This window comes from Grampus griseus (genome assembly GCF_964374135.1).
Source record: "Grampus griseus genome assembly, chromosome: 1".
Taxonomy (NCBI): Eukaryota; Metazoa; Chordata; class Mammalia; order Artiodactyla; family Delphinidae; genus Grampus; species Grampus griseus.
Genome location: NC_139017.1, coordinates 85,977,467 through 86,000,469, shown reverse-complemented (window position 1 = coordinate 86,000,469; position 23,003 = coordinate 85,977,467). Strand labels below are relative to the sequence as shown.

Below are 23,003 nucleotides of genomic sequence, written 5' to 3'. Positions count from 1 at the left end.
GAAAATTATTTTGGTAGATGCATGTATCACAATTATTCTGTACCTAGTTTTTCTGGATTGCTGATATTGTCCTTTAGAATTTGGGTTGTATAATATAAAGATCACATCCCATTAAAAAAGGCTCACCATTTGCCTGTTCAAGGCTGCTTTTTCAAGTAATTATAATTTGCTATAAATGAAAATCTTCACTCTTGAGTGCAGTTTGAGGTGACTTTTATTTTAATTATACTTACTGTTATTCACAAACTTCTCAGACTTGTGTAGGAACACTAACCATTGTCTTATGCAAAACACAACTGGAGTAAATTTACCTATAGCTACTTTTCTCATTCATTAGTAATTAAAATCTCGTATCAGAGACTAAGCTTCATGAAACTATCACAAGCATGTGTATACACCAGTTAGCATACTATCTGGCCTTGTGGCAGGAATCAAATCAATATCTACAGAATCTCTTGTGCAAAGCTTAAGCAATAAAAGTGCTCACATGAATTCAGGTCTGCTTCCCTTTAAAGTTGGATTCCAGACGAAATAAATTTTATAAAGACTATAAGAAATGTATTAATATGGTAAAACTATTACTTCAAAACTCAATTTTAAAGGAGCTGTTGAGCACTGCTGATTATTTGGGGTCCTGAAACATATCTCACATAAGTGCTCCAAACAAAATATGATTTGTAATGTTTTTTAAAATGTGAAAAGCTGGATTTTGCAGACTGCTTGGTGCATTTCTGGTTGTTTCTCTTAAAAAAGTAGAAAAAAATCTACAATTTTGTAGTCCTTTGGTTTTATTTTCTGGGATAAAAAAGTATAGGCATAAATGTTTTTTCACGGTCCTCTTGAAGATATCCTTTAATACAACACCAAATGGCTTAATTCATGTCTCTTGATTATCAGGATTCTTTGATATCACTGTCAGCCTTGATTAACTGGTTGAAAATTTCAGAGCAGAATAAGTAACTTTCATGAATATTTCCCCAATCCCTGAGAATCATAATCACCATAGGTATATTTTGTCCTTTCATCATACATCTCTGGAAAGTAGCCGTGTTCGTTCATTGTTAATAGGGCAAGGAGCAGTGTCATAGAGGGTTAATCCATGTAAAGTGGCTTCTACCCGTAAAGAAATTTTCTGGAACAGAAAAGAACATTACATACAGAAGTTTGCTCCTTAAAGACAGATCACATGTTCAATATTTTCTGAGGAATACCTTTTGGGATTAGGAATGTAAATCAATTCTAATGAGTAACAAGAGAGAGACAGCTGTTGTACTGCTGTAGTACCAACAGAAATGGGAAAAATAAGCTTCTTTCCTCAGAAGTTCCTTGGTGTTCTTTGGTTTCTATGAGGAATCGGTAAAACTAAATGTTGAGGATGGCCTATGTAAATGTAGGCAGAGTTGATAAAAGTTCTCTGAATTTCTGCAAATTCAGTTGTTTTACAACCCTATTTTCAAGACTGGACCTTGCTAACAAAACACTATTTCTCGAAACACAGAAACAATTCACCTGAGAAGTTCCTCTTCCAGCATCACTGCTTAAGAAGTTAATTTTCGAAAAGGCAAGAGTTGCTATAGAAAGCTTTCTTATTCCACCTGAAGGAGGTTTGACTGCATAAATCTAATTCTACATTTCCTTACCTGAAAATCACGAATGTAAGTCAGGAAAAAACCGAAGAAGGAAAGTGACATAGACCATTCTGCTGCAGTAGTGATCATGTGAAGCACATAACCCTTAAGTGACAACAAAAAAAGAATAATTCTATGAAATTTCATTCAAATGATCTATAATTTTTCTCAAATAAAAAACCTGTAATATTTATAAACCAATCTGTGTTCTGAATATCAACCCCTGATTTATTTAACATATCTCTAGAATTAAAGGCAGACATTAGAAATAGTCCTAAATGATCTATCATAGTTTCATCCACAGCAAGTAAAATTTTCATTTGAATAACTAAGACAGGAGAACCTCTACCCTACAACCAAGAAGTTACTACCTTTCCCAAAGCCACGAGTCATTAAATGCCACTAAAAAAAGTTTAAGTAAACGATGCTCATGATAAACTTAAGTGCTATTTTTTGAGCATTAAATAATATATGGATTCTAATTAGGAGAACCTAGTAAATTATTTCATTTAGTCATTCTCACAAACATGTCCTATCTAGGGCTGATTCTTTAAAAATAATTTAAAATAAAATGCCACCTGAGTGGTTTGTGAAAACAGATGGACTCATTTTATTACCTATTCAAGTATATGTCCCACCTCGCTTTTTCTCAGTATCAGAGATGCTATGTCCATTCAGATATCCACTATATTGGAACCCAAATGCAGAGTCCATAATAATAAACTTCCAGATAACAAAAAGTAGGAAAAGAAATTTTTTTCAATTCAGAAAACAAGTATTCTACTAATAAAAGATTTCAGTCAGGTATACTGCATACTATATCCACCTTTAGAGAAGTCAATTTCTGAGAAAACTCTTTGCCATCACAATTCTCTTCAGATTTTGAAAATGTTCACAGACCACAAAGTGACAGGAGAATGTGGATGGTTCTACATAAACTCTATCATTTATAGAAAATAATCCTAAGACATCACTGATTCTTCTACTGAAAAACTTTTATTGTTAGTAGTGAAATGAAAAATACATCAAAATCAACCAAAACAGTCATCTTTACTATAAAACTAAGTTTTATAGACTCTCAGTTCTTACTTTGTCCTCAGGATTCCAATGGAGTTTCTGTACTATATCAGCACCAAAACTGCCACTGTACAAAAGTGATGAACAAGTCAGCACTGTAAAAAAAGTAAGTCAAGGAAGAATCTCAGGGAAGACCTGTAAGTTTAATTTAAAACAAAACAAAAATCTCTTTAAAGATATAAAAGGATTACACATACATTTGTTTCCAAGGTCCAAACCCATTTCTTGAAGACATCATGTTACATGGCAGTAGTAAAATTTAAAATGTGCCCAGAAGATTACTATGATGCATAGTCAATCCCTCTTTGCTCAATAATTCATTAGTTCTATCATAAGCTTTTGCTACATAATTGTTCTCAAGGAGGGCACTAACTAATCCTTCCTGTCTTTGAAGTAAGTATGACTAGGCTAGACATTATCTTTGTTTCTAGCTCAGTCACTAGGTCCCATGTAAATATTTGAATTTCACGTTTCAAATTCTTTGATTTAGGGTTTACTAAACCCAAGAATATCACCCACAAAAGGCCTACTTACAATATGCCAACAATGTTCACTTAAGTTTTGTTATTCAATTCCAAGTGTAGCCACATTCTACAGCAAAGGATACTGCTAAATGCACTTACTCCACACCAGATAACCAACAGTAGTCTGATCCAGAAGACTTGTTTGCCGTGAATTTTGGGCTGCATTTGGTAGGAAAGGATAGTCTGAACAAACATGTATAATGAGCCCATGCCAAAGGTGAGCACAGCTCCACATACATGTACAGCAAAAAAGGTGGTTTTCTGAGAAGTAAAAGGAAGAAATAAGTAAATAAAAGAAACCCCAAACGCATCGACAACACAATATTTAAAAGCACAAGCCCAGCGATTTCAATAGGACATTCACTGAGTGGAAAAGCTCTGCAGATTCTACAAATTATTTCCTGAAGTAATTTTCCCTCAGTACTCAGCATAAACCTGAGAATTACAGTAATCCATATTACTTCATATGCTACTACTGAAAACATGATACTAATTATTCATTTACACATTAAATAATAAACTTTAGAAATAAGTAAATTCCATAGTATACTAAATGGTGATATGGGTTATAGAAAGAGTAGAACAAGTTAAAGAAGACTAGGATGCTTGGGAATGCAGGGGGTAGGGAGTCTCAACTTAAACCTAATTAAAATCTAAATGCAATTTAAAGGCTCAACAAATTAAAACATCCCCCCTTGTCTATAGTTTGATTGGTTTTGATAAATTATACAATGAGGGATTACCATAAATTGTAGTTATCTTCTCCTTTACCTTACTCTTTGTTTTCACTTTTTAATTAATTTTTTTCCTTTGCCTTACTCTTATCAGTATCCATTTACACTTTACTCTATATGTCCCTGTTTAAAAGTGATGACAGTAGTTCACCAAAAATTCTACTATCAAAGGCCTTTGGTTGAACTGTATTTTTCTAAACTGATGCTGTCTGTATGTCATTTGCTTGAGAAGGTACTATGCAGCACTTGGTAAAGAGGGTATGACGAAGGTAACAGGAGAAGAGAGGTTAGGTTAGGGGTTGGTTCCCTCCTACAATCAACTGTGCTAATTCACATAGAGTCCACTTTTTTAGTTGAAGGTACAAGAAGTTTCTAGTATAAAGAAATAAAAGGTTATAAAGCAGAAACTCACACACCATTGTAAAGCAATTATACCCCAATAAAGATGTTAAAAAAAAAAAAGAAAGAAAAGGTAACAATTTATTTGCCAATGGCATTGGTTTCCTTTTGGAGAGAGAAAGTGATACTTCGATAAGGTTTGGGGTGTTTTAACTGGCAATAAGTTATGAGCATTGGGAAGGGGAAAAAAGTCATTGTTACTACCACTCTGGGTAACAAAGAAAAAAAAAACATTCAGCACCCATAAAACATAATACAAAATGGTAATATCTTCTTGGTTCATGTGAATTTACCTATATATGTAGATATATGGATAAAGGCTGCAAAAATGAAACTGACTATTTTAGGGCTAAGAGCAAGAATATGGGTGAATTTTTCTCCTTAAAAATATTCTCGCATATATTTGTTGACTGAAGAGAAAAAAAAACACAACCTAAAAGTTGAGAATTATATTTTATTTGGCAGACTTTCTGAAGACTTCAAGCCCAAGAAGCAGCCTCTCACATGGCTCTAAGGGACTGCTTCAAGACAAAAGGGAGGAGCCAGGACATATAGGAGTTTTACAACAAAGAAGATTACCGTTAATTAAAGAAAACCAGGTATCTCAAATTAATTTTGTGCTTTTCTGTTTGGGAAGATGCAAGAGTCGGGGCTCACTGAAATCATTCCATTGATAAGCACCTTAGCTGTCTAGGGCCAGTATCCAGCCCCATCCTGAGTCCCCTCAGGGTGTACCGTTGGTGGGTGGCTGCAGGCCACCCATCTGTCTCCATCCTGAGTTTCCTCAGGGCTCACTGCCCGGGTGGCTGTAGTGGCTTGATGGCTGCAATACCCTTTGTTTACGGAAATGGCAGGCAATGTTTTTCATTCATATATTGATGAAGCTAAATACAGATATAGCCTGACCAATGCCCACATGTGATCAGTACACAGTTCCATCAACAAAATCCTGTAGTTAAAAAGAAAAATAAAGAATGGAGAGCATTTACTACTGTATTTTTATAATCAAAAGAGAGGTATATAAAACTGGTTTTAACTGGCCAGCACTTCTGCTTAATCCACTCAATTTTGTCATTTTAGAGACTAGGAAAACAGCAAAAGATCTTGAAACGGGCAAGAGATTATTCTTTCAATGGAATACTAGAGCCTCTGGGAATGGTTCTACAGAAATGTGAATTTTACTTGTCTTTGATTAGGCTATTTTGCAGAGAGAACTTGTGCAATGATGGATATTATGTGTATAGACAAAAGTTAACTTATTGAAAATGCATAATAACACAAATAATCCATATGAATAGAAATGCATATTGTGTCCTATTGAATGAAATTGACTATCACTCTGTGAATAATGATCAGTTTCGCTAGCTTTGCATCTATCTGTAAATTCATTTGAGCATTCCTTATCTGACTATAAATGTGTGGTACTTTGATTTCTCTTTTGAAGTGGTTTGTATTACCTACTATTCCTCTCATTAGTAAATTAAATACAATCTTTGACATGTACAAAAGTCACGATTTTATCTTCTTTAAAAATATATCATTTAACAAAGACAAAAAGGTATTCTTTGACAAAGACAGAGAAATTACAGAGATATGTGTGGTCAGGGGCAAATGTTTGCTATAGAACTTAAAAACTATGTATTGAGTGGCCTGTAATCTTCACCTAAAAGCAGTTAACAAAATTTAAGAACTAATCTTTATTCCTTCCAAAGTCTCCATGAGGATAAATTTTCTAGGAAGGGAGAATGTCATGTGACAACAGAGGCATAAATTATAGAGTTATGTTGCCACAAGCCAAGAAATGCCAAGAATTATTAGAAGCTGGGAGAGAGACATGGAATAGATTCTCCCTCTGAGCCCCCAAAAAGGAACCAACCCTACCAACACCTTGATATCAGAATTCTGGCCTCCTGAACTCTGAGAGAATAGATTTCTGTTATTTTTAAGCCACCCAAATTGTAGTATTTTGTTATGACAGCCCTAGAAAATTAACATCGATTTCTGCCTAGTTATCCCTTTCAAGTTTCCTTGAGGATGAATATCCTAGTGCCAACTAAAGAATGTCGCTCGCCATCTGGCCCTACAAGGATTGAGTCATTAGCCACGGTAGTCACTGACCTTCAACATACTCTGAAAGGAGCTCAGGGCAGAGATCAGGAATGAGGCACTCTGCTCTGTGGAAACTGGCAGAACAGGCCTTCAGACAGTTAGATGTTTTCAGGAGACAATTTTATGAACCCAATTTCTTGCTTCTTCCCATACTTAGAAAAGCACTAAGATCATTAACTAAGATATCTGTGCCTTGTGACTAGCAGAGACCTTCTACTGAGATGTGTGTTTGACAGCACGTACCCTTTCTCCAATAACACATATATGCTGACCTCCCCCCTTAACCTCTTTGGAGCAGTCTCTCAGAGCTATCTCAGAGGCTGCCTCCGGGCTATCGTCCTCAGTAAGTCCCCAATAAAACTGCAACTCACATCCCTCACGTTGTACGTTTTTATTTCAGTAGACATTAGGAAGGGAAATATTCCTAGGCACTGAGGACACATATTTGTTTTGCTGCATGTTTTTTTTTCTTGTGGCTGTGAGGCTTGCAGGATCTTACTTCCCCGACCAGGGACTGAACCCGGGCCCTCAGCAGTGAAAGTGCAGAGTCCTAACCACTGGGTCACCAGGGAAGTCCCTTGCTGCGTGTTTTTATACACACTTGTTTTCAAAGAAATTAAATATGTATTTTTTTAAGTCAGAGTTTTTGTGCTAAGTACTCTGTTAGGTGCTGGATATACAATGGTGAACAAAACCACTGATCTATAATTAGTGGAAATGTATCAACTAAAATTTTTTTAAATAAATCTAAAAAACATAGATAAAAAATTAGACTATAAAAAGTGCTGCACAGAATTAGTTTCCAGAGGCCTGGAGAACATAAAGAAAGAAAACCTGAAATATATAGGAGGAAATCTATTGACAAAAAAAGACTTCCCTGAGGAAATATAGTCTGCCTACATCTATTTAGGCTTGGGGCTGTGGAATGTGCAACAGAAGAAACAATGTATGAAACAGAGTAAACCAGTCTTATTTAAGGAACACAGAAAGACCCCGTGTTATGTACAATATTAGGAGGGGAATGATGTAGAATGAGGCCAGACAGGTAGAAAGTAGCCAGATCACAAAAGACCTTTGAGTTAATTAAGCAGTTTGGCAGTTTAACAAATTATTTTTTGCTCTCTTGATTCTATCTCTTTTCATGTGACCTTGGACCTGTGAGCTTTAAACAGTGGTACAAGGAAACAGAATGAGGTGTACATATATTTCCAGAAGATTACTTTGGCTGAGGCATCAAATTAAAGGGATGTAACAGTGAATGCAGAGGAACTATTAGGGAGGTTAGGGCAGTAATCCAGAGGAGAGGTGATGAAATCTAAACTGGTTGAGAAGGAGATGGCAGAGACAATAGAAATGAAAATGGAGAGAAGCAGATGTTTTCAAGAAATATTTAAGAGATAAAACCAACAAGTTCCTACTTTAAAACAAAGTTCTTGCCTCTCTTCCAAGTTAAGCTCTCTAACTGTAAACCATTTATAGACCTGGTTTGTGTACAATTTTTCCATATATGAATCAACTAGAGTTTGTCTCTGCAAGAAAGAAGTGGGGACAGGAGAAAGAGACAATGCATTCACCACTTTAAATAAGCAGTGAAAGTTTACATTAGAAAGGAAGGAAGGAGAACTGTTTGATATGTAGGTAATGCTACAGGGTCTGCTTATAAATAGGGTCCAGCAATAATTTGCAATGGGTGCTATTAGGAACTGCCATTGGAATTTACTGGACTGTGTAAAAAAGTATTAGTTACTAACAGGAGTAGTATGCTATATGTGGAGGTCACTTTGGAATCCATTTTTACCATACAGTCATGAGATATTGTTAAACTGATCAAGGGATAACTGGAGCAAAGAATCACTATCCATATACTAAAAACCTCCAAATGACTTTTTTAAACACTGAGCTATACAAACTGATTAGGGAAAGCAGGACCCTATTTGTGGTAGACAGCTAGCTAGTTGTCCACAAAAGTTTTTGTGTCCCTTCCATAGCATAGAGTTGCCCTGGGAACTGATGCCCAGCAAGATTACATTTCCCAGCCCCTCTTACATCTAGCAAAAAGGAATGCCAGTGGAATGATGCGAGTCACTGCCAGGTCCAAGTTTCTAAGAAGTAGGGGTGAATTGTGCATGTTCTCTTTGACTGTTTCAGGCAGCTAGATGCAGAAGACCACAGAGTTTTAGGGAATTGCAGGGCCCAAAGATGGACAGTGTCTGGGCCTTAAATCACTGTGGGAGGAAGGCCATCTATCAACCAAAAATACCTGCACTGGATGCATGTATGTAAGAAATAAACTTCAATTGTGCTGTATGTGTAGGGCTGATTCATTTTGTTGTGCAGTGGCGGCTAACACAACATTATAAAGCAACCATACTCCAATAAAAATTAAACAAACTTCAATTGTGTTAAGCCACTGAAATTTTGGACTTCGTTATAGCAGCAAGCATTACCCTAATATCCACTTGGATTATACTTAAAGAGTTTACTAGTATTAACCATTACTAAAAAACTGAAAAATAGGAGCATTCAATCAGAAGCATTATAGGAATGGAGAACTTTGAATAAAAAAGAGAGATGGAATATGCCTTTATACATGTATTTGTATGATGAGGGTGTGTTTGTATGTCTGAATAGCTACTAGATGTCGAAACAGGTTACCAAATGTATAGACTGAAACTCTAAAGACTGCAGGGATTAATAAAAAAAGCACCATATGCTTAGGATGCAGCTGGTATTACCAAAGACTCCTCTGAAAGAATGTCAGTAGAAAGGAACGTGGAGACTTTACAAATATTTGCTGAAGGCTGACTGCTACCTTAACATAAAGAATTCCCTGAGAAAAAAACTGGAAAAGCTATAGCTCCTCCCTTGACTTCCTCATTTAAGTGGCTGGGCACCTAGGGATGCAGGCAATAAACAGGAACATCTAAACAAGAATATAAAAGAGGTAAATGAGTGTGACTTGTTAGGCATAATAAAAAAAGAGTTTAAGTCTGTAATTGTGTCACTTATAATTTATGTCAATTCTCTCTGGTCTTGGAGTAATTTCCAACTAAGTAGTAATAAAGAATCTAGTAAGTAAAGAGTCCTGAGGATCTTTAAAAAGTTATAATAATTTGTATTTGTTCAGAAGATTACTGAGAATGAATTTTTCTAATTTCTAAGAGGGTCAAGTAATTTAAAGGCAGTGGATTCCATTTTGTTAAGGCAAAAAACAATAACTACATGTAACTGAATCTTTCAGGTTTTCTTTCTTAGCATGTATTTTTATGTACTTCAGGAAAATACCTGTGCTGAGCTAAAACACAAACCTGGAAGTTTGCCACAATAGAAAGTCCTAAACAACTCAGTAATCCAAGTACAAGGCCAGCCTTGTTTAATTTGATGATACGACTCTCTTCAGGATTCAGAGCATGAACTTGCTTATAACGAACATAAATGGTCGCAATGCCTGGGAAGAGATAATCGGAAAAACAACAAAGTAATAAATAACTAAGGAATAAAGTTGCCAATAAAGAGCTCACAAAGGTCACTGCTATCCAGAAACATAGAGTTTCCTTTTAAAGCTAATCTGATAGAAGAAAAAACAATAAAAAAACAAACAAACAAAAAAACGGCTGTAGATTTTAAAGAACTTTTAAAGTTGCATTGTGAAACTACTGCTACCTCTGTGTGACTGAGCAAGTCGTTTGCCTCCCATAGCCCTCATGTTAAAAATATTTAGGAAAGGGCTTCCCTGGCGGCACAGTGGTTAAGAATCTGCCTGCCAATGCAGGGGACACAGGTTGGAGCCCTGGTCTGGGAAGATCCCACATGCCACGGAGCAACTAAGCCTGTGCGCCACAACTACCAAGCCTGTGCTCTAGAACCCACGAGCCACAACTACTGAGCCAGCATGCCACAACTACTGAAGCCCGTGCACCTAGAGCCCATGCTCCTCAGCAAGAGAAGCCACCGCAATGAGAAGCCCGCGTACCAAAACGAAGAGTAGCCTCCGCTCGCCGCAACTAGAGAAAGCCCACGCACAGCAACGAAGACCCAATGCAGCCAAAAATAAATAAATAAATTTATTTATTTATTTTTAAAAAATTTAGCAAAAATTTAAGAAATTAAGTTTGATGTTTTCTGAAAATCTCTAGAAATAAATTTTACATAAAACACAAAATATTCTATATGATTAGCATTAAAATATAAAGTAATTAGTTCTAGAACACATATAAAATGAAAGGCAAAAAACACCGAAGGATTATTTGCCTTGCTCCCATTTCATTTTATTTCAAATTACTACAACTTGGCTCAATCAGATATAGCAGTCAGTTACACAGAAAAATAAAACCCACTTGACTGTCCTTATTGTTTAAGAATCATTTTTTTAACTTCAATGTTTTACCTGACCAAATAATAAACATCATATGGAAACATGCAAATATTTTAAACAATCACGACTGATGGAAGAAGTATTATTTTAGTAAACCATTAATAAAAAAATTGGTTCAGGGACTTCCCTGGTGGCGCAGTGGTTAAGAATGCACCTGCCAATGCAGGGGACACGGGTTCCATCCCTGGTCCGGGAAGATCTCACATTCCGTGGAGCAACTAAGCCTGTGTGCCACAAATATGGAGCCTGAGTGCCACAGCTACTGAAGCCCATGTGCCTCAAGCCCAGGCTCCGCAACAAGAGCAGCCACAGCAGTGAGAAGCCCGTGCACCGCAACAAAGAGTAGCCCCCACTAGCCGCAACTAGAGAAAGCCCACGTGCAGCAACGAAGATCTAACACAGCCAAAAATAAATTAATTAATTAATTTCAAAAAAATAATGAACAGGAATGTAAAATACTGTAGTAGAACTCAATTTCTTTGGCATTAGAATATCACTCAAAAATCAAAACACGGTTCCACAGCTATTCTCAAACTTCTGAAGTGTTTATCATAAAGGAATTTTGTTGGGGTCAGCTGTGGTCAGTGTGTTTACAGCTCTTTGTCCTTTATTGGTTGCTTAAGAAATCCACTTAGGGCCTCAAGGAATATTTGGTTATACTTTACAACTTCTATAAGCAAGTATATTTGGTTATACTTTACAAGTTCTATTTCTATAGTAGTCAAATAGCCTTATAGGTATTTTTAAAAGATTTCCATAATTTAGCATTTCTAGAAATTATTTTTACTTTAAAAGAAACATATCTGTGATCAATGATTTAGTGATAACATTCCTTCAATTGTAACCAGAAAGTAAAATAAATAACCCAACAGTGTTGAAAGAAGAAAAGGGCAATTCAGCTATTAATTTTGATTGTTAAAACCACTCTCACTACTTACATAAAACTGCAGCAATATTTAACATTGCCCCAAACAAGCATTTTTCTGGAGCTACCGTACCAGTGTCACTGAAAGAAAAAAAAAAAAGGTATGAGGATTTCTCATATTAGATTTAGTATACACATGTATTTCTTCTAAGGGATAAGAAACAAAAGGGGTTATTTCAAATCCTTTATCTTTTTATAAATCTATGAGCTCAACTCTTACATAATGTTATAATAAGAACATGATAATTTGAGCTCGCAATAATTGCCTTGTTCACCTTTTTCTTATATCACTTAAGGTTATTTCTTTTTCACATAATAGAAATCACTATGAATTGATAAAAAAGCTATCCTTATTTATGTTAAGGCTGCATTATTAACTTACATCAGTCAGGCGGCACGTTTACCTGTCTCATCTGAATATTCTCTAAACACCAAAGGACCTTTCATGATTCTTTTGGCATCTGTTATTCTCGCCTATAATTCAATTAACACCTAATCGTTTCCTGATTAATTTTAAAAAATATTTATCAAGCACCTACCAGCATTGTCAGACAGCATTTTAGGGACAGGAACACAGTGGTAAGTACAAGAGACCAAGCCCTTACCCTTCTAGAGATTCCACTCAAGACAGCCTTGCTGACTCACACAGCTCTCAGTCCAGACTTCTATTAAAATCACAGATGACGCTCTGCTGCAATATGTCTGTTACATGCCTGTCTTTCAGTGCAGGGTGAAATGCATAGATCCTGATTAATAGTCCACCATTTACTACTAACTGGGGAACCTTGAGAACATTCTTTTATATACCTCAGATGGTTCCCTATCTGTGAAATGGGGCTATCAATTCCCTCCCAGCCTCATCAGATCAACATGAGGAAACAAAACTGTGGTCGTGCATGTGAAGTGTCTAGCACAGCAGCAGACACACAAGAGACACCCAGTAAATGTTAGTTCCTTCCCCTTCTCTCAAACTACTGAAAAGATTAAAAAGACAAACTCTTTAGCCTCAAATTGAAGTACTATAGGAAAGAGGTAAGAAGGATCTCAATTCAGACAATGTAATGGGAATAAAAAAGAAATGGAAAGTCATATCCGCTAAGGAATCAATAAGATTTGGCGAACATTTGGATTAGGTTTAGGAAAAGTAAAGCATCAAATATGAATTCTAAGGATTGCTCCTTCCCACTCTAAAATGTTTCTTCAGACACAAAAGATTTTGTTACTCTTGATCACTTTCAGGGAGTGCGGATTACGTTTCGTTGTTGTCGTTCCTTCTACCTTTCAAGTTTTCAAGAATAATGCATATGTATTATTCTTATAATCAGAAAAAAATCCATAATTTTAACAGTCATATTCCAAATGATGCTCCTGTTTTGGATTACCCCATAAGTAAATAACAGCACGCACTTCCAAGATGGCTGGCTAAGTGTGCTCTGGATCGGAATGACAAACTGGCCTAGAAGTGAAAACACCCATCAGCATCGCACTTCAACCCAGTAGTCATCAAACTATTTTGATCACACACCGTCAAAAAAAAAATTGTCTGATCATCATTATATGTTATTTATCATATTATTATACATATACTAAATATAAGTTTAAATAGTTTTTTTTTTTTTTTGGCCGCACCGAGTGGCTTGTGGGATTTTAGTTCCCTGACCAGGAATTGAACTCAGGCCCTCAGCAGTGAGAGTGTGGAGTCCTAACCACTAGACTGTCAGGGAATTCCCAAATGTAAGTTTAAATATTTTGAAATCAAAAATACATAGAAGTTCTAAAAAATTCTTCTTATACCCCAGTGGCTAGTCTCATGCACTCTACTTGAGCATTCACTACTTGAACTAAGAGAACACCTGAAGCACACTTGCAGTGGAATTGTCTTTGAATTGTGAATTGTCTTTGAAGTGAAATTTATATTTGGTTATGTCTTTTGGGGACTTTAATAATTAAGCCTTTTAGGTAGGGTCTATGAACTGAAAGGAATTCTGCAGAGTACCTAGTCTAACTCAACCACTGAATTTAAATATATTAGAATGTTGGAGAAAGTTCCCCGTGCAACAATACTAAGTTCATTTGCAAAAAAGTTAAAAGGTAGAAGGACAGAGACAGAAAAGGAAGTGCCTGGGGTCATATCGATCAGAGAATCACATGCAGTACCATTAGAGAACTGAAAGTGAAAAAGAACTCAAACAGACAAGTTCTCTAAGGGGAAATAAAAGTGCTGAAGGACGCTCAGGAATATGTATGCTCTCCTGGAGTTACTAAAGAATGAACTGGCTCCTTAAGCTGCATGTCCCTCTAGCAGAGTGGTAAACAGAGGTGACTACTTATCAAAATTATTCCTAGAACTGGAAACTTAAATTCTAAAATACCTTTGGATTTTGTAAATCTTCCCAAAGTGGACTCAATTTGTTGGTGTCCTTTGTGCTACGCCATACCATAGCGGTAACAACAAATGTAATGGCAATGCCCTGACCTCTTCTTGACATTTAAAGAAGATAAATTTAGCCTTTTGGTTTATCATCCTTTAAAAGTTCACTATTTTCTGTGTTGGAAAGGTTATTTTTCAGAAGGTAAACAAATAAATAAATGAAACAACTACAACAAACAACAAAACAAAACAAACTCTGGAAGGAAATCAACCAAACCATTAATCACCTCTGGAAGGGCAGGAACTAGAGGGAGGCTGGAAGAGTCTTTCACTTTTTATTTTTATAATCACTCTAATAGTGTTTAAAATTTGTTATAATAAGCACATATTGCCTTTATAATTGGGGGGGGAAAGAGGGTTATGGACATAGCACATGCAACTGAGTACCCATACTTATATCATGAGTAGTTTTGAAATTTCACAACTAGTATCAATAAATTTAGATACTTAATGTGTCAGAAAGATCTAGGCAACATGTCATAGATCAGCTCGGTGCTTTGTGACCGCCTGGAGGGGTGGGATAGGGAGGGTGGGAGGGAGGGAGATGCAAAAGGGAAGAGATATGGGAACATATGTATATGTATAACTGATTCACTTTGTTATAAAGCAGAAACTAACACACCATTGTAAAGCAATCATACGCCATTAAAGATGTTAAAAAAAAAAAAAAAAGAGTAAGAGCACAGTCTCTAGAATCAAATGGTCCAGTCAAACTGAATCTTGGTTCCATTAATTACTGAGTCATGTGCCCTTGGACAAACAACTTAATCTCCCTGGACCTTATTTCCTCCTCTACCAACTGGGGGTAATAGTCCCTGCCTCAAAGGGTGGCTGTAAGGATTCAATTATTTAAGACCTGAAGAATGCTTAGAACATTACCTTGTACACAGTAAGTGGATCAATTAATGTTTGTCATTATCATTATTTTTTAATATTATTATCGTTGCTCTAGCATTTTTTAATGGTAAGGGGAGAATAATTCCAATTCTGTCTTCTGAGACCTCAAATAGTTATTTGGAAGACAAGGCACTGAGGTGTCACAATTCACTAAATGAACCTTAGCCCTCTGTCTCCACATTTCTCTATCACATAGAAAGAGCCAAATACAACTTCCTTTTTATGTCCCTTTCACTGTTGTAATATCAAACATAAAAGTTGAATTTTAAAATGTTAAAATTGAATGTTGGGTTCAATGTTAAAATATGAATGAGACATACCATTCTCCATAAAAGAATACATTTCACTGACCTGATATAAGGCAAAACAGGGTCAACATGGTGAAGTGTTATAGCAGTGATATATGAAAATATGAAAGCAGCAGCCGTCCAAATTACAAGGGCTGAAGGAAGGAAACTGAGGCCTTGCTGAAACCACCACATCTCAAACACGTCTCCTGAAGCAGAGAAAAACAAATTAGAAAAGATTATTCACACGTATTTCATCTATTCTGCTTTAGCCATCCCATCCCACAACCTTGTACTTATCATCCTCAGCTGTTTCACTTCTCATCGGCTCCCACACCATCTACTGACACCTGCTCTCCTTCAGCTTCTCAGTTAATGGAACCAAGATTCACCCACTTGCCATATCTAGACACTATCTTTCTCCCCAATCTTTCCACACATAACCAAGTACCAAGGACTGTTTATTCCACCTCCTAAATTTCCTCAAATCTACTCGTTCTCCCCATCTTCACTGCCACTACCCTACTTAAACCACCATCATTTCTTGACCAGATAATTATTATAACCACCTAGACTTGACTTTAAAAATCAGAATGAGCCTTCTAATTCTAAAATACCAACCTGACCACTTTATTCTCCTCCAAAGAACCTTTTAGTGCCTCCCCATGCCCTTATAAATTGTCCTTCCTCCTTAACATGTCTATAAGGTCTTTTTGTTGTCCAATCTCTACTTAACCTTTCTGTATTCCTCTCCCACCAGTTCTGTCTGCTCCTAGTTCCTTGCCCTAGCTATCATCATCTTCATCATCATTACAAAAGCAAACACAGTGTTTACTGTGTCAGCAAGGCTACTAAACACCTTAAATACATGATCTCGTTTACTCCTCACAACAGAATTACAGAGGTTAAGAGAACTGCCCAAGGTCATAGGGCTGCAGTAGAGACAGGACTCAAACTCAGGCAGTTCCAGTCTAACACCAATCACCATGCTATACTGCCGCAGCAAACTTCTTTCAGATCGTCAAGTGTGTCATGCCCTCTTGCGCACCTTTGAAACTTGGTGCACGTTGTTTTGCCTGGATGACTAGACTACTATGGTGTCACCCCTCCTGCCCCACTACCACCAGTTAACTGCTATACATTTTCAAGCCTCAGCTCTTCTAGCTTCAGCTGAGTGTACCTGCTTTGTTCCCAACAGCAGGCTCACTTTCCCAACCAGGTCATTCATCACACTTAACTGTTACTCGCTTGTTTGGTTCTCTCTTCCTCAATAAACTTGAAAGGGCCTACACATACACATACCACTTATCACCATTTTCTCCCTTAAATTCCAGACTAACGATGTTAGTAAGTAATAAGAGGTCAATAATATGAATTAGAAAATATTAATGTATTTGCATGCACTTAATTAAAAAGAATAAATACAGAAATATTTTCAAATTATAAGAAATTACTCCTACGCATGTGAAAATAATTTCGTATTTGGAGGAGTATTTTTTCATAGTGTGATGGACTGAAATTTAGTATTTCCCAAGGACTCTGTAAAAACTTACAATTCTAATCTCCACAATCCTCCAATATGCTCAGCTTCCTCATCTCAGACTGACCTTCCAGATAATAAAACCTCAGCCATTTTTGACTTGTACTTGTCATTTACTCTGATCATCTGACTTGCTGCTAAAATATGTACATTTAAATCTTGCCAAATAAGTTTCTTTTCCTTTATCCCTAAAGTCACCATTATAAACTTGATTTGAGTAATTTCCTGTCTGAATTGTCATAATCTCTTTTCTGTTTTTTTTTTTCCTGTCAGCCCTTAACATTCCATCAATTTTACTCTTCTGTTTAGCTAATCATGACAGTTCCTTGCCAAGTTCCTATAGGACTTTCCCCAACATAAGTTTATGGGACAATAATTCTCAATTTCAATAAATTTTGATTAACTTCTAAAATCTTTCATGTTTCTCCCTTCATCTCTTTAAATGTTATTTTGTTTTTTGTTGTTGTTGTTTTTGGTTTTGTTTTTGCGGTATGCGGGCCTCTCACTGTTGTGGCCTCTCCCGTTGCGGAACACAGGCTCCAGATGCGCAGGCTCAGCGGCCATGGCTCGCGGGCCCAGCCGTTCCGCAGCATGTGGATCTTCCCGGACCGGGGCACGAACCCGTGTCCCCTGCATCGGCAGGTGGACTCTCAACCACTGCGCCACCAGGGAAGCCCTGTTTCTGATAAATTCGATTCTAAAATCTTTAGGAGTCTAGTTCCGTATTTGTTGGTTCTGCCAGCCCTTGTACATGTGTTTTTCTGTTTTTGACTATGAGCTCCTGTTTGGATGATCTTAACTGGGAGTATTCTAAGAGGCTTAGATTAAGGGTGAATCATTCCAGGGAGGGTCTGTATTTACTTTTGCCAAGCACTCTGGCACATTACGAACCTGGGCCGACTTTTAATTTCTTGGCTTCCAGGTTTTTTAGACCATGTAGATAAGTAAATTTGAACCATGAATCTGAGTGATGACAGGCCCTGTAGTTTCAAGTTCTTATGTGGTATCTTTATTCCCCCACCTGGAGCTGTGGTGAAAATGAACAAATTTCTTAGTGATTCCCCCTTTGCCAGGAAGGAGGTATTTTTCCTAGCCCACCTTTCACTGAGTGTATAGATTTTTGAGCGTCCTGGCTGATTTGGGGGGAGGTGGTTCTCCAAGGCCATGAGTTGTACAATTTCAAGTAGAAATATTTACATTTTACTTTTTATGAAAAAGTCATCCCCTGACACACAGGCATCATCTACACAAACTGTATCATGTGAATAGTGTCTCTGGAAGTTGTACACCTGGGAGGTCAAAGGGGTATGAATTCTATCTCTCTACCTTGGGTGGTGAGCAGGGGGAGCTTATCATTTACCTTTGATTGTACTTTATTTCAAAGGCCCCAAAAGAGACACACTACTGGTTTACTACTCTGGTGTCAGCTCTCTTCGACTTTTTAGTCCTGAGAATGTTTCTTTCCTACGTGAACTGCTATGCATTTACAAGGCTAATATATTCAGCATTTCGATGTTTTGGTAAAAGGGATTTTCAAAACATTTTGTCCACCCCATTGCTAGAAGTATGACCTCTTTTTTTTAAAACAAACAAACACTACAACTCCCAGAATTCTGTGGGTCGCATTAGTCTCAGGTATGTTGGAAGGAATGGTCCCAGCCAGGTTCCAGAGTAGTAGATAATGTCAGAGAAGAGAGTAGGAGTGATAGAGATAGATGTCAGAGGATTTCACTGGAGGGACAAGTAGGCGATGGTTCATTTCAAAGTTGAGAGAAAGCACTGTCTTCCTCTAGGGAGAATGGGAGAGCCTATTTTATTTTATTTTACTTTTTTTGGCCACCCCACACAGCTCACGGGGATCTCAGTTTCCCGACCAGGGATTGAACCTGGCCACTGCAGTGAAAGCCGGGTATTCTAACCATGAGGCAACCAGGGAATTCCCACATGACCTCTTCCTTTAATTGTTTTTTCATGTCCAAATCCTTCCTATTCTTCAAAATCAAGCTGAAATACCATCTTCCACACACAACCTTCCCTAATCCCTTTGCATCTGGAAATAAACACCCCTTCCTCTGAGAACATTTGATTTGCACATCTCTTACAGCTCATTATCTTCTAGAGTATAAAAGTTTGGGAGGGTGTCTGAAGTGGATAAAATCCTTGGTGAGGGATTTCACTTCTCTGCCCAAGCAGAGAAGAGGGCCTTGCTCATAAAAATTACTCAATAACCCAAACCAAATTCTCGTAAACCCCAAAAAGGTTCATTATTTTTCCATTTCAGTTAACAGTACAGGAGATCCCCGACTTAACGACAGTTCAACTTAGAATTTTTCCACTTTATGATGATGCAAAAGCAATAAACATTCAATCGAAACCTTACTTTGAATTTTGACCTTTTCCCAGGCTAATGATATGCAGTACAATATTCTTGTGACAGCGAGATGCAGCTCCCAGGCAGACACAAAAATCACAAGGGTAAACAACCGATACACTTACCACCATTCTGTACCCAGACAACCATTCTGTTTTTCACTTTCAGTACAGAATTCAATAAATTACATGAGATATTCAGCACCTTATTATAAAATGGGCTTTGTATTAGACGATTTTGCCCAATTGTAGACTAATGTGTTTTGAGCAAGTTTAAGGTGGGCTAGGCTAAGCTACCATGTTCCTGTAGGTTATATGTATTAAATGCATTTTCAACTTATGATGTTTTCAGCGTACAATGGGTTTATTGAGACATAATCCCATTGTAAGTGGAGGAAGATCTGTTCGTACTACCGTTTTTTCAGGCTATCCAGATTCTAAGGCCTCAGAGTAACCTTAGGTTTTCTCATCCAAAGCCCTCACATGTTGTCGCTAAATGACGGCATTTCTACCTTCAGTCATTGGCAACCATTCTTCTTCCTAGTTGCCAGTGTAAACACTCAAATCAGATTCTCAATTCTCTTGGCCTATTTTTTTCTTCCCATCCATCCATTCTATGTGCACTGCCAAATTAACAGTCCTAAAACATTTTTCTGCTCAAAAACGTTTTTTTAAATAAAATTGTGCAAACTTGGGCAAACTTCATTAATTTCTCTGAACCAGTTTCTCCTTTGAAAAATGGCAATAATATTATTGGTAAAAGCTGCACTGTCTAATATAGTCACCACTAGCCACATGTAGCTATTTAAATTAAAATTTCAATTGATTAAAATAAAATAAAATTTAAAATTTCAGTTCCTCAGTTGTACTAGACACATTTCAAGTGCTCAAAAGCCACAGGTGTCTAGTGGCTACCATATAGGATGGTGAAAATATGGTACATTTCCATCATCGTGGAAAAGTTCTATTGGACTAAGCTGGATAATTATTGCAGGAATTACACTGACATAGCACAAGTAAAGAACCTAAACACATTGCTGATACCGGTAACTTTCAGTAAATGGTCTAAAATAATAACCGCTTCAGAGAGGTTTATTCAAGAACTAAATAAGATAATATATGTAAAGATGCTCTCATAGATGGTCAATAAATGTTTGTTCCTCTTTTAGAATGTAAAAGACAAATTACCTGTTTTACAAGTTCTCAAAATCCCAGTCTTCAAATCTGCCCAAAACTGCACCTTTTGTAAATCCTGAAATCCACACACAAAGAAAATAGAGGTTGTTTCGACCCACAGGCTTTTAAAACATGTAAAATTTCAAGTCAATGCACCAATATTGTTCATGGATAGAACACTATGCTATAGTATTATTAACGTTTTCTCTTTTTCTTTAAAGAGTTGACACTTGTGTATTTTATAATGATGTACCATCTGGAATTAAATAATATTTTAAATCTGGGATATCAATTTTCTCATCCTTTCTCACGTTAGACATCTTTCGCTGATCTCAAAAAGGATAAAATAAAATGAAAAACACTGAGTTCCTTCCCACAGAAGGAAAGACAATAATGAGGAAAGAATGATAGCTTATTATTAAGCCAAATAAAGCACTGACTAGTCCCTGTGATGCAATGGAAAGAACACAGCTGTAAGATCAGATTTATCTAAGTGCAAATCCTAGCTTTATCACATCCCAGCTGTATGATTTCTGGCAAGTTACTTAGCTTCTCTGAGTTTCAGTATTCTGATTTGTAAGGTAGCTCTGTTCCTTAGAGTAGTACAGAGTAAGCATACAATATAATAATGAAAGGTGATTTGTACAACCACAATTAGCCACAGGGATGGGGAATGACAACACTTCATTCTTTGCATATGTGAATCATCTTGGATTCCTATCTCCTTAGGCTTTGAGGGTTCTAGTTATCTAAACTGACAATTTAGAGGAAAAGCAGGGCTTGAAATAGTTTACCAGTTTGCTAAGGACTACTGAGAAATTTAAGTGCACCGACTAGGTGAGGAAGACTACTATTGCCTATGTATCATCACACTGGAAAGCTGGAAGCTTGGCTGGCTAACTGCCAACCAAGCAAAATTAGAATTTTAATGGTTAACAATTTAAGAAACTTTTCAAGATATTTGAAAATATGCAGGAATAACCTTCATATAGTAGTGAAAGTGTTTAACTAAATGTTCTTGCATCGCTCACCTATCTCTGCTTTCCTTGAAGATCCGTGAATCAGAACTGCAGTCACAATTTTTGAATTACACCAATATTTAAATACCACCAGTGAAAAGATGAATTCCTTACGCTGTCTCCTCTAAGTGGTGACTGCTTAGGAACAATAAAAAAGTAAATTCTGGATATTCCAAGTGAAGAAATAAAGCCCTAGGTACACAGAATCATGCCCAATGCAAAGCATAATAGTAAATGGTTATTTTTCGAAACTCTAATTTGGTCTTCTAACAAATGTAATATTCTCGTAACGGTTAAAAATTAAATAGTCTAGAAAATTAAGTAACTGTTTTACAAGTTGGATCAAATGTTACAGGGAGAGAAGTCGGGGAGAATCTGATGATGCACGGCAAATTAGAGCTGCATTTGGGTACTGATTTACAAATTTAAATTGGGAGAACTAGGAAAATGTGGTGTTTTGTAAATGTATCCTAATGTAAGCACGGTTGTGAGGATACAAAGGACCAGCCATTTACCTTTCTGTATTGGGCTTCCCGCGACAAAACTCCGCGTAGACTTGAGCTTCGAGTAAACACAAGGTCACCACGTACCTCAATTTCAAACCTTCCTCCCCCTTCTCCCCTCAACCCCGCAAAAAGGAATCTGAGCCCAGGAGTGACAAAGGGAATGCATACTCAACCACTGTGTTTCGTGGGACTGGGGCTAAGGTTCTCGGTAACCGCTTAAAACAAATAAAACCAAAGAATTATTTACACTCACCGCTGCCTTCTTCCGGAAGCGCGAAGCACTCGGACGAAGAGCTGGATTAACGCGTTGTTTGGTGCCGGGAAAAGATGCGAGAGGCAGAGCTCGGTCGGGCTTGGGGCAAACGGGGCGCGGAGAGGAGGGGAGCTGGGGGGAGAGAGCAAGAACGCGGACGTAAAGGTGAGTAGCGGAGACCTGAGCCCAGCCTGCACCCACTCCCGCCCCCCCCTCCCCAAGGCCCCCTCGCAGCCCGCCTGCGGCTCTGGCCAGCACCTGGTCCCTCTCCCGCGCGTCGCACAGCGTAGTCTTTGGAGGCAGGGCGAGCTGGCACGCGACTCGCGCGTCCACCGCGGGGGTGGAGAGCTCCCGGCAGCGTCCGCTTCCCTACTCGCCCGATTCCATTCTCTGATACACACCCCTTAGTGGGAACTAGGGCCGGTCCTCATCCCCTTTTTGGCCTACCTTGCTTGGATGTCCCTGCCTGTACGGACTGCCGGCTCCGGAGGCTGCCAGCAGGACAGAGGCCCAGAAGCGCGCACCCGAGCAGCTAAGCCGGCCCTGGGGTGCGCTCACCACTGGGGGTGCGCGCTCGCGCCGCCTCCTGTTCCGACCCTATATCCCTTTACGGCAATCGCGAAAGTGTCGTGAATGTGCTGCCGCGGATCAGAGTCACTCAGTCGGCTGGAGGCGGAGGTCTGTTTCCAGGGGTGTGCTTTTGGGGGCCGGGGTAAGGCTGCGGGGCTCGGTCTTTGGAAAACGGCCAGGGTG

The 23,003-nt window shown here is 37.9% G+C and overlaps 2 protein-coding genes across 10 annotated transcripts in view; one reads left to right on the top strand and one right to left on the bottom strand.

Annotated features, from left to right (window-relative positions):
* Positions 1-213: 213 nt before the first annotated feature.
* Positions 214-22,825, bottom strand: DRAM2 (DNA damage regulated autophagy modulator 2). 6 transcript variants are annotated; one of them, XM_082655406.1, is made up of 10 exons: positions 22,698-22,825; positions 22,251-22,382; positions 20,485-20,548; positions 15,451-15,595; positions 11,785-11,852; positions 9,780-9,919; positions 3,313-3,490; positions 2,718-2,800; positions 1,641-1,733; positions 214-1,132 (listed from the first exon to the last, which is right to left on the bottom strand). In XM_082655406.1, exons 4-10 carry the CDS (start codon positions 15,579-15,581, stop codon positions 1,025-1,027), a joined length of 801 nt encoding a protein of 266 aa, XP_082511532.1. In that variant the 5' UTR covers positions 15,582-15,595; positions 20,485-20,548; positions 22,251-22,382; positions 22,698-22,825; the 3' UTR covers positions 214-1,024. The 6 variants fall into 6 exon arrangements, with proteins under 6 accessions (XP_082511532.1, XP_082511533.1, XP_082511529.1 ...); XM_082655407.1 differs by lacking the exon at positions 22,698-22,825 and adding an exon at positions 22,509-22,548; XM_082655403.1 differs by lacking the exon at positions 22,698-22,825 and adding an exon at positions 21,504-21,626 and having other exon boundaries at positions 22,251-22,380.
* Positions 22,285-23,003, top strand: part of CEPT1 (choline/ethanolamine phosphotransferase 1) — a 36,620-nt gene continuing 35,901 nt past the window's right edge. For 2 of the 4 annotated variants that reach the window (XM_082655365.1, XM_082655368.1), the window contains exon 1: positions 22,812-22,928. The gene's annotated coding sequence lies outside the window, so the exon portion shown is untranslated. Of the gene's footprint in view, positions 22,416-22,811; positions 22,963-23,003 lie in introns of those variants that run through there. The other 2 variants (XM_082655366.1, XM_082655367.1) reach the window with 2 other exon arrangements.

Bases quoted from the DNA above. Each gene is read 5' to 3' on its own strand.
- DRAM2 (XM_082655406.1), bottom strand. From the start codon at position 15,581: ATGTGGTGGTTTCAGCAAGGCCTCAGTTTCCTTCCTTCAGCCCTTGTA. The intron at 2,801-3,312 runs GTATCCTTTGCT...CTTTTTTTACAG, and splicing joins TGGAGTAAGTGCATTTAGCA to TGCTGACTTGTTCATCACTT. The intron at 1,734-2,717 runs GTAAGAACTGAG...TTGTCACTTAAG, and splicing joins ATTGGAATCCTGAGGACAAA to GGTTATGTGCTTCACATGAT.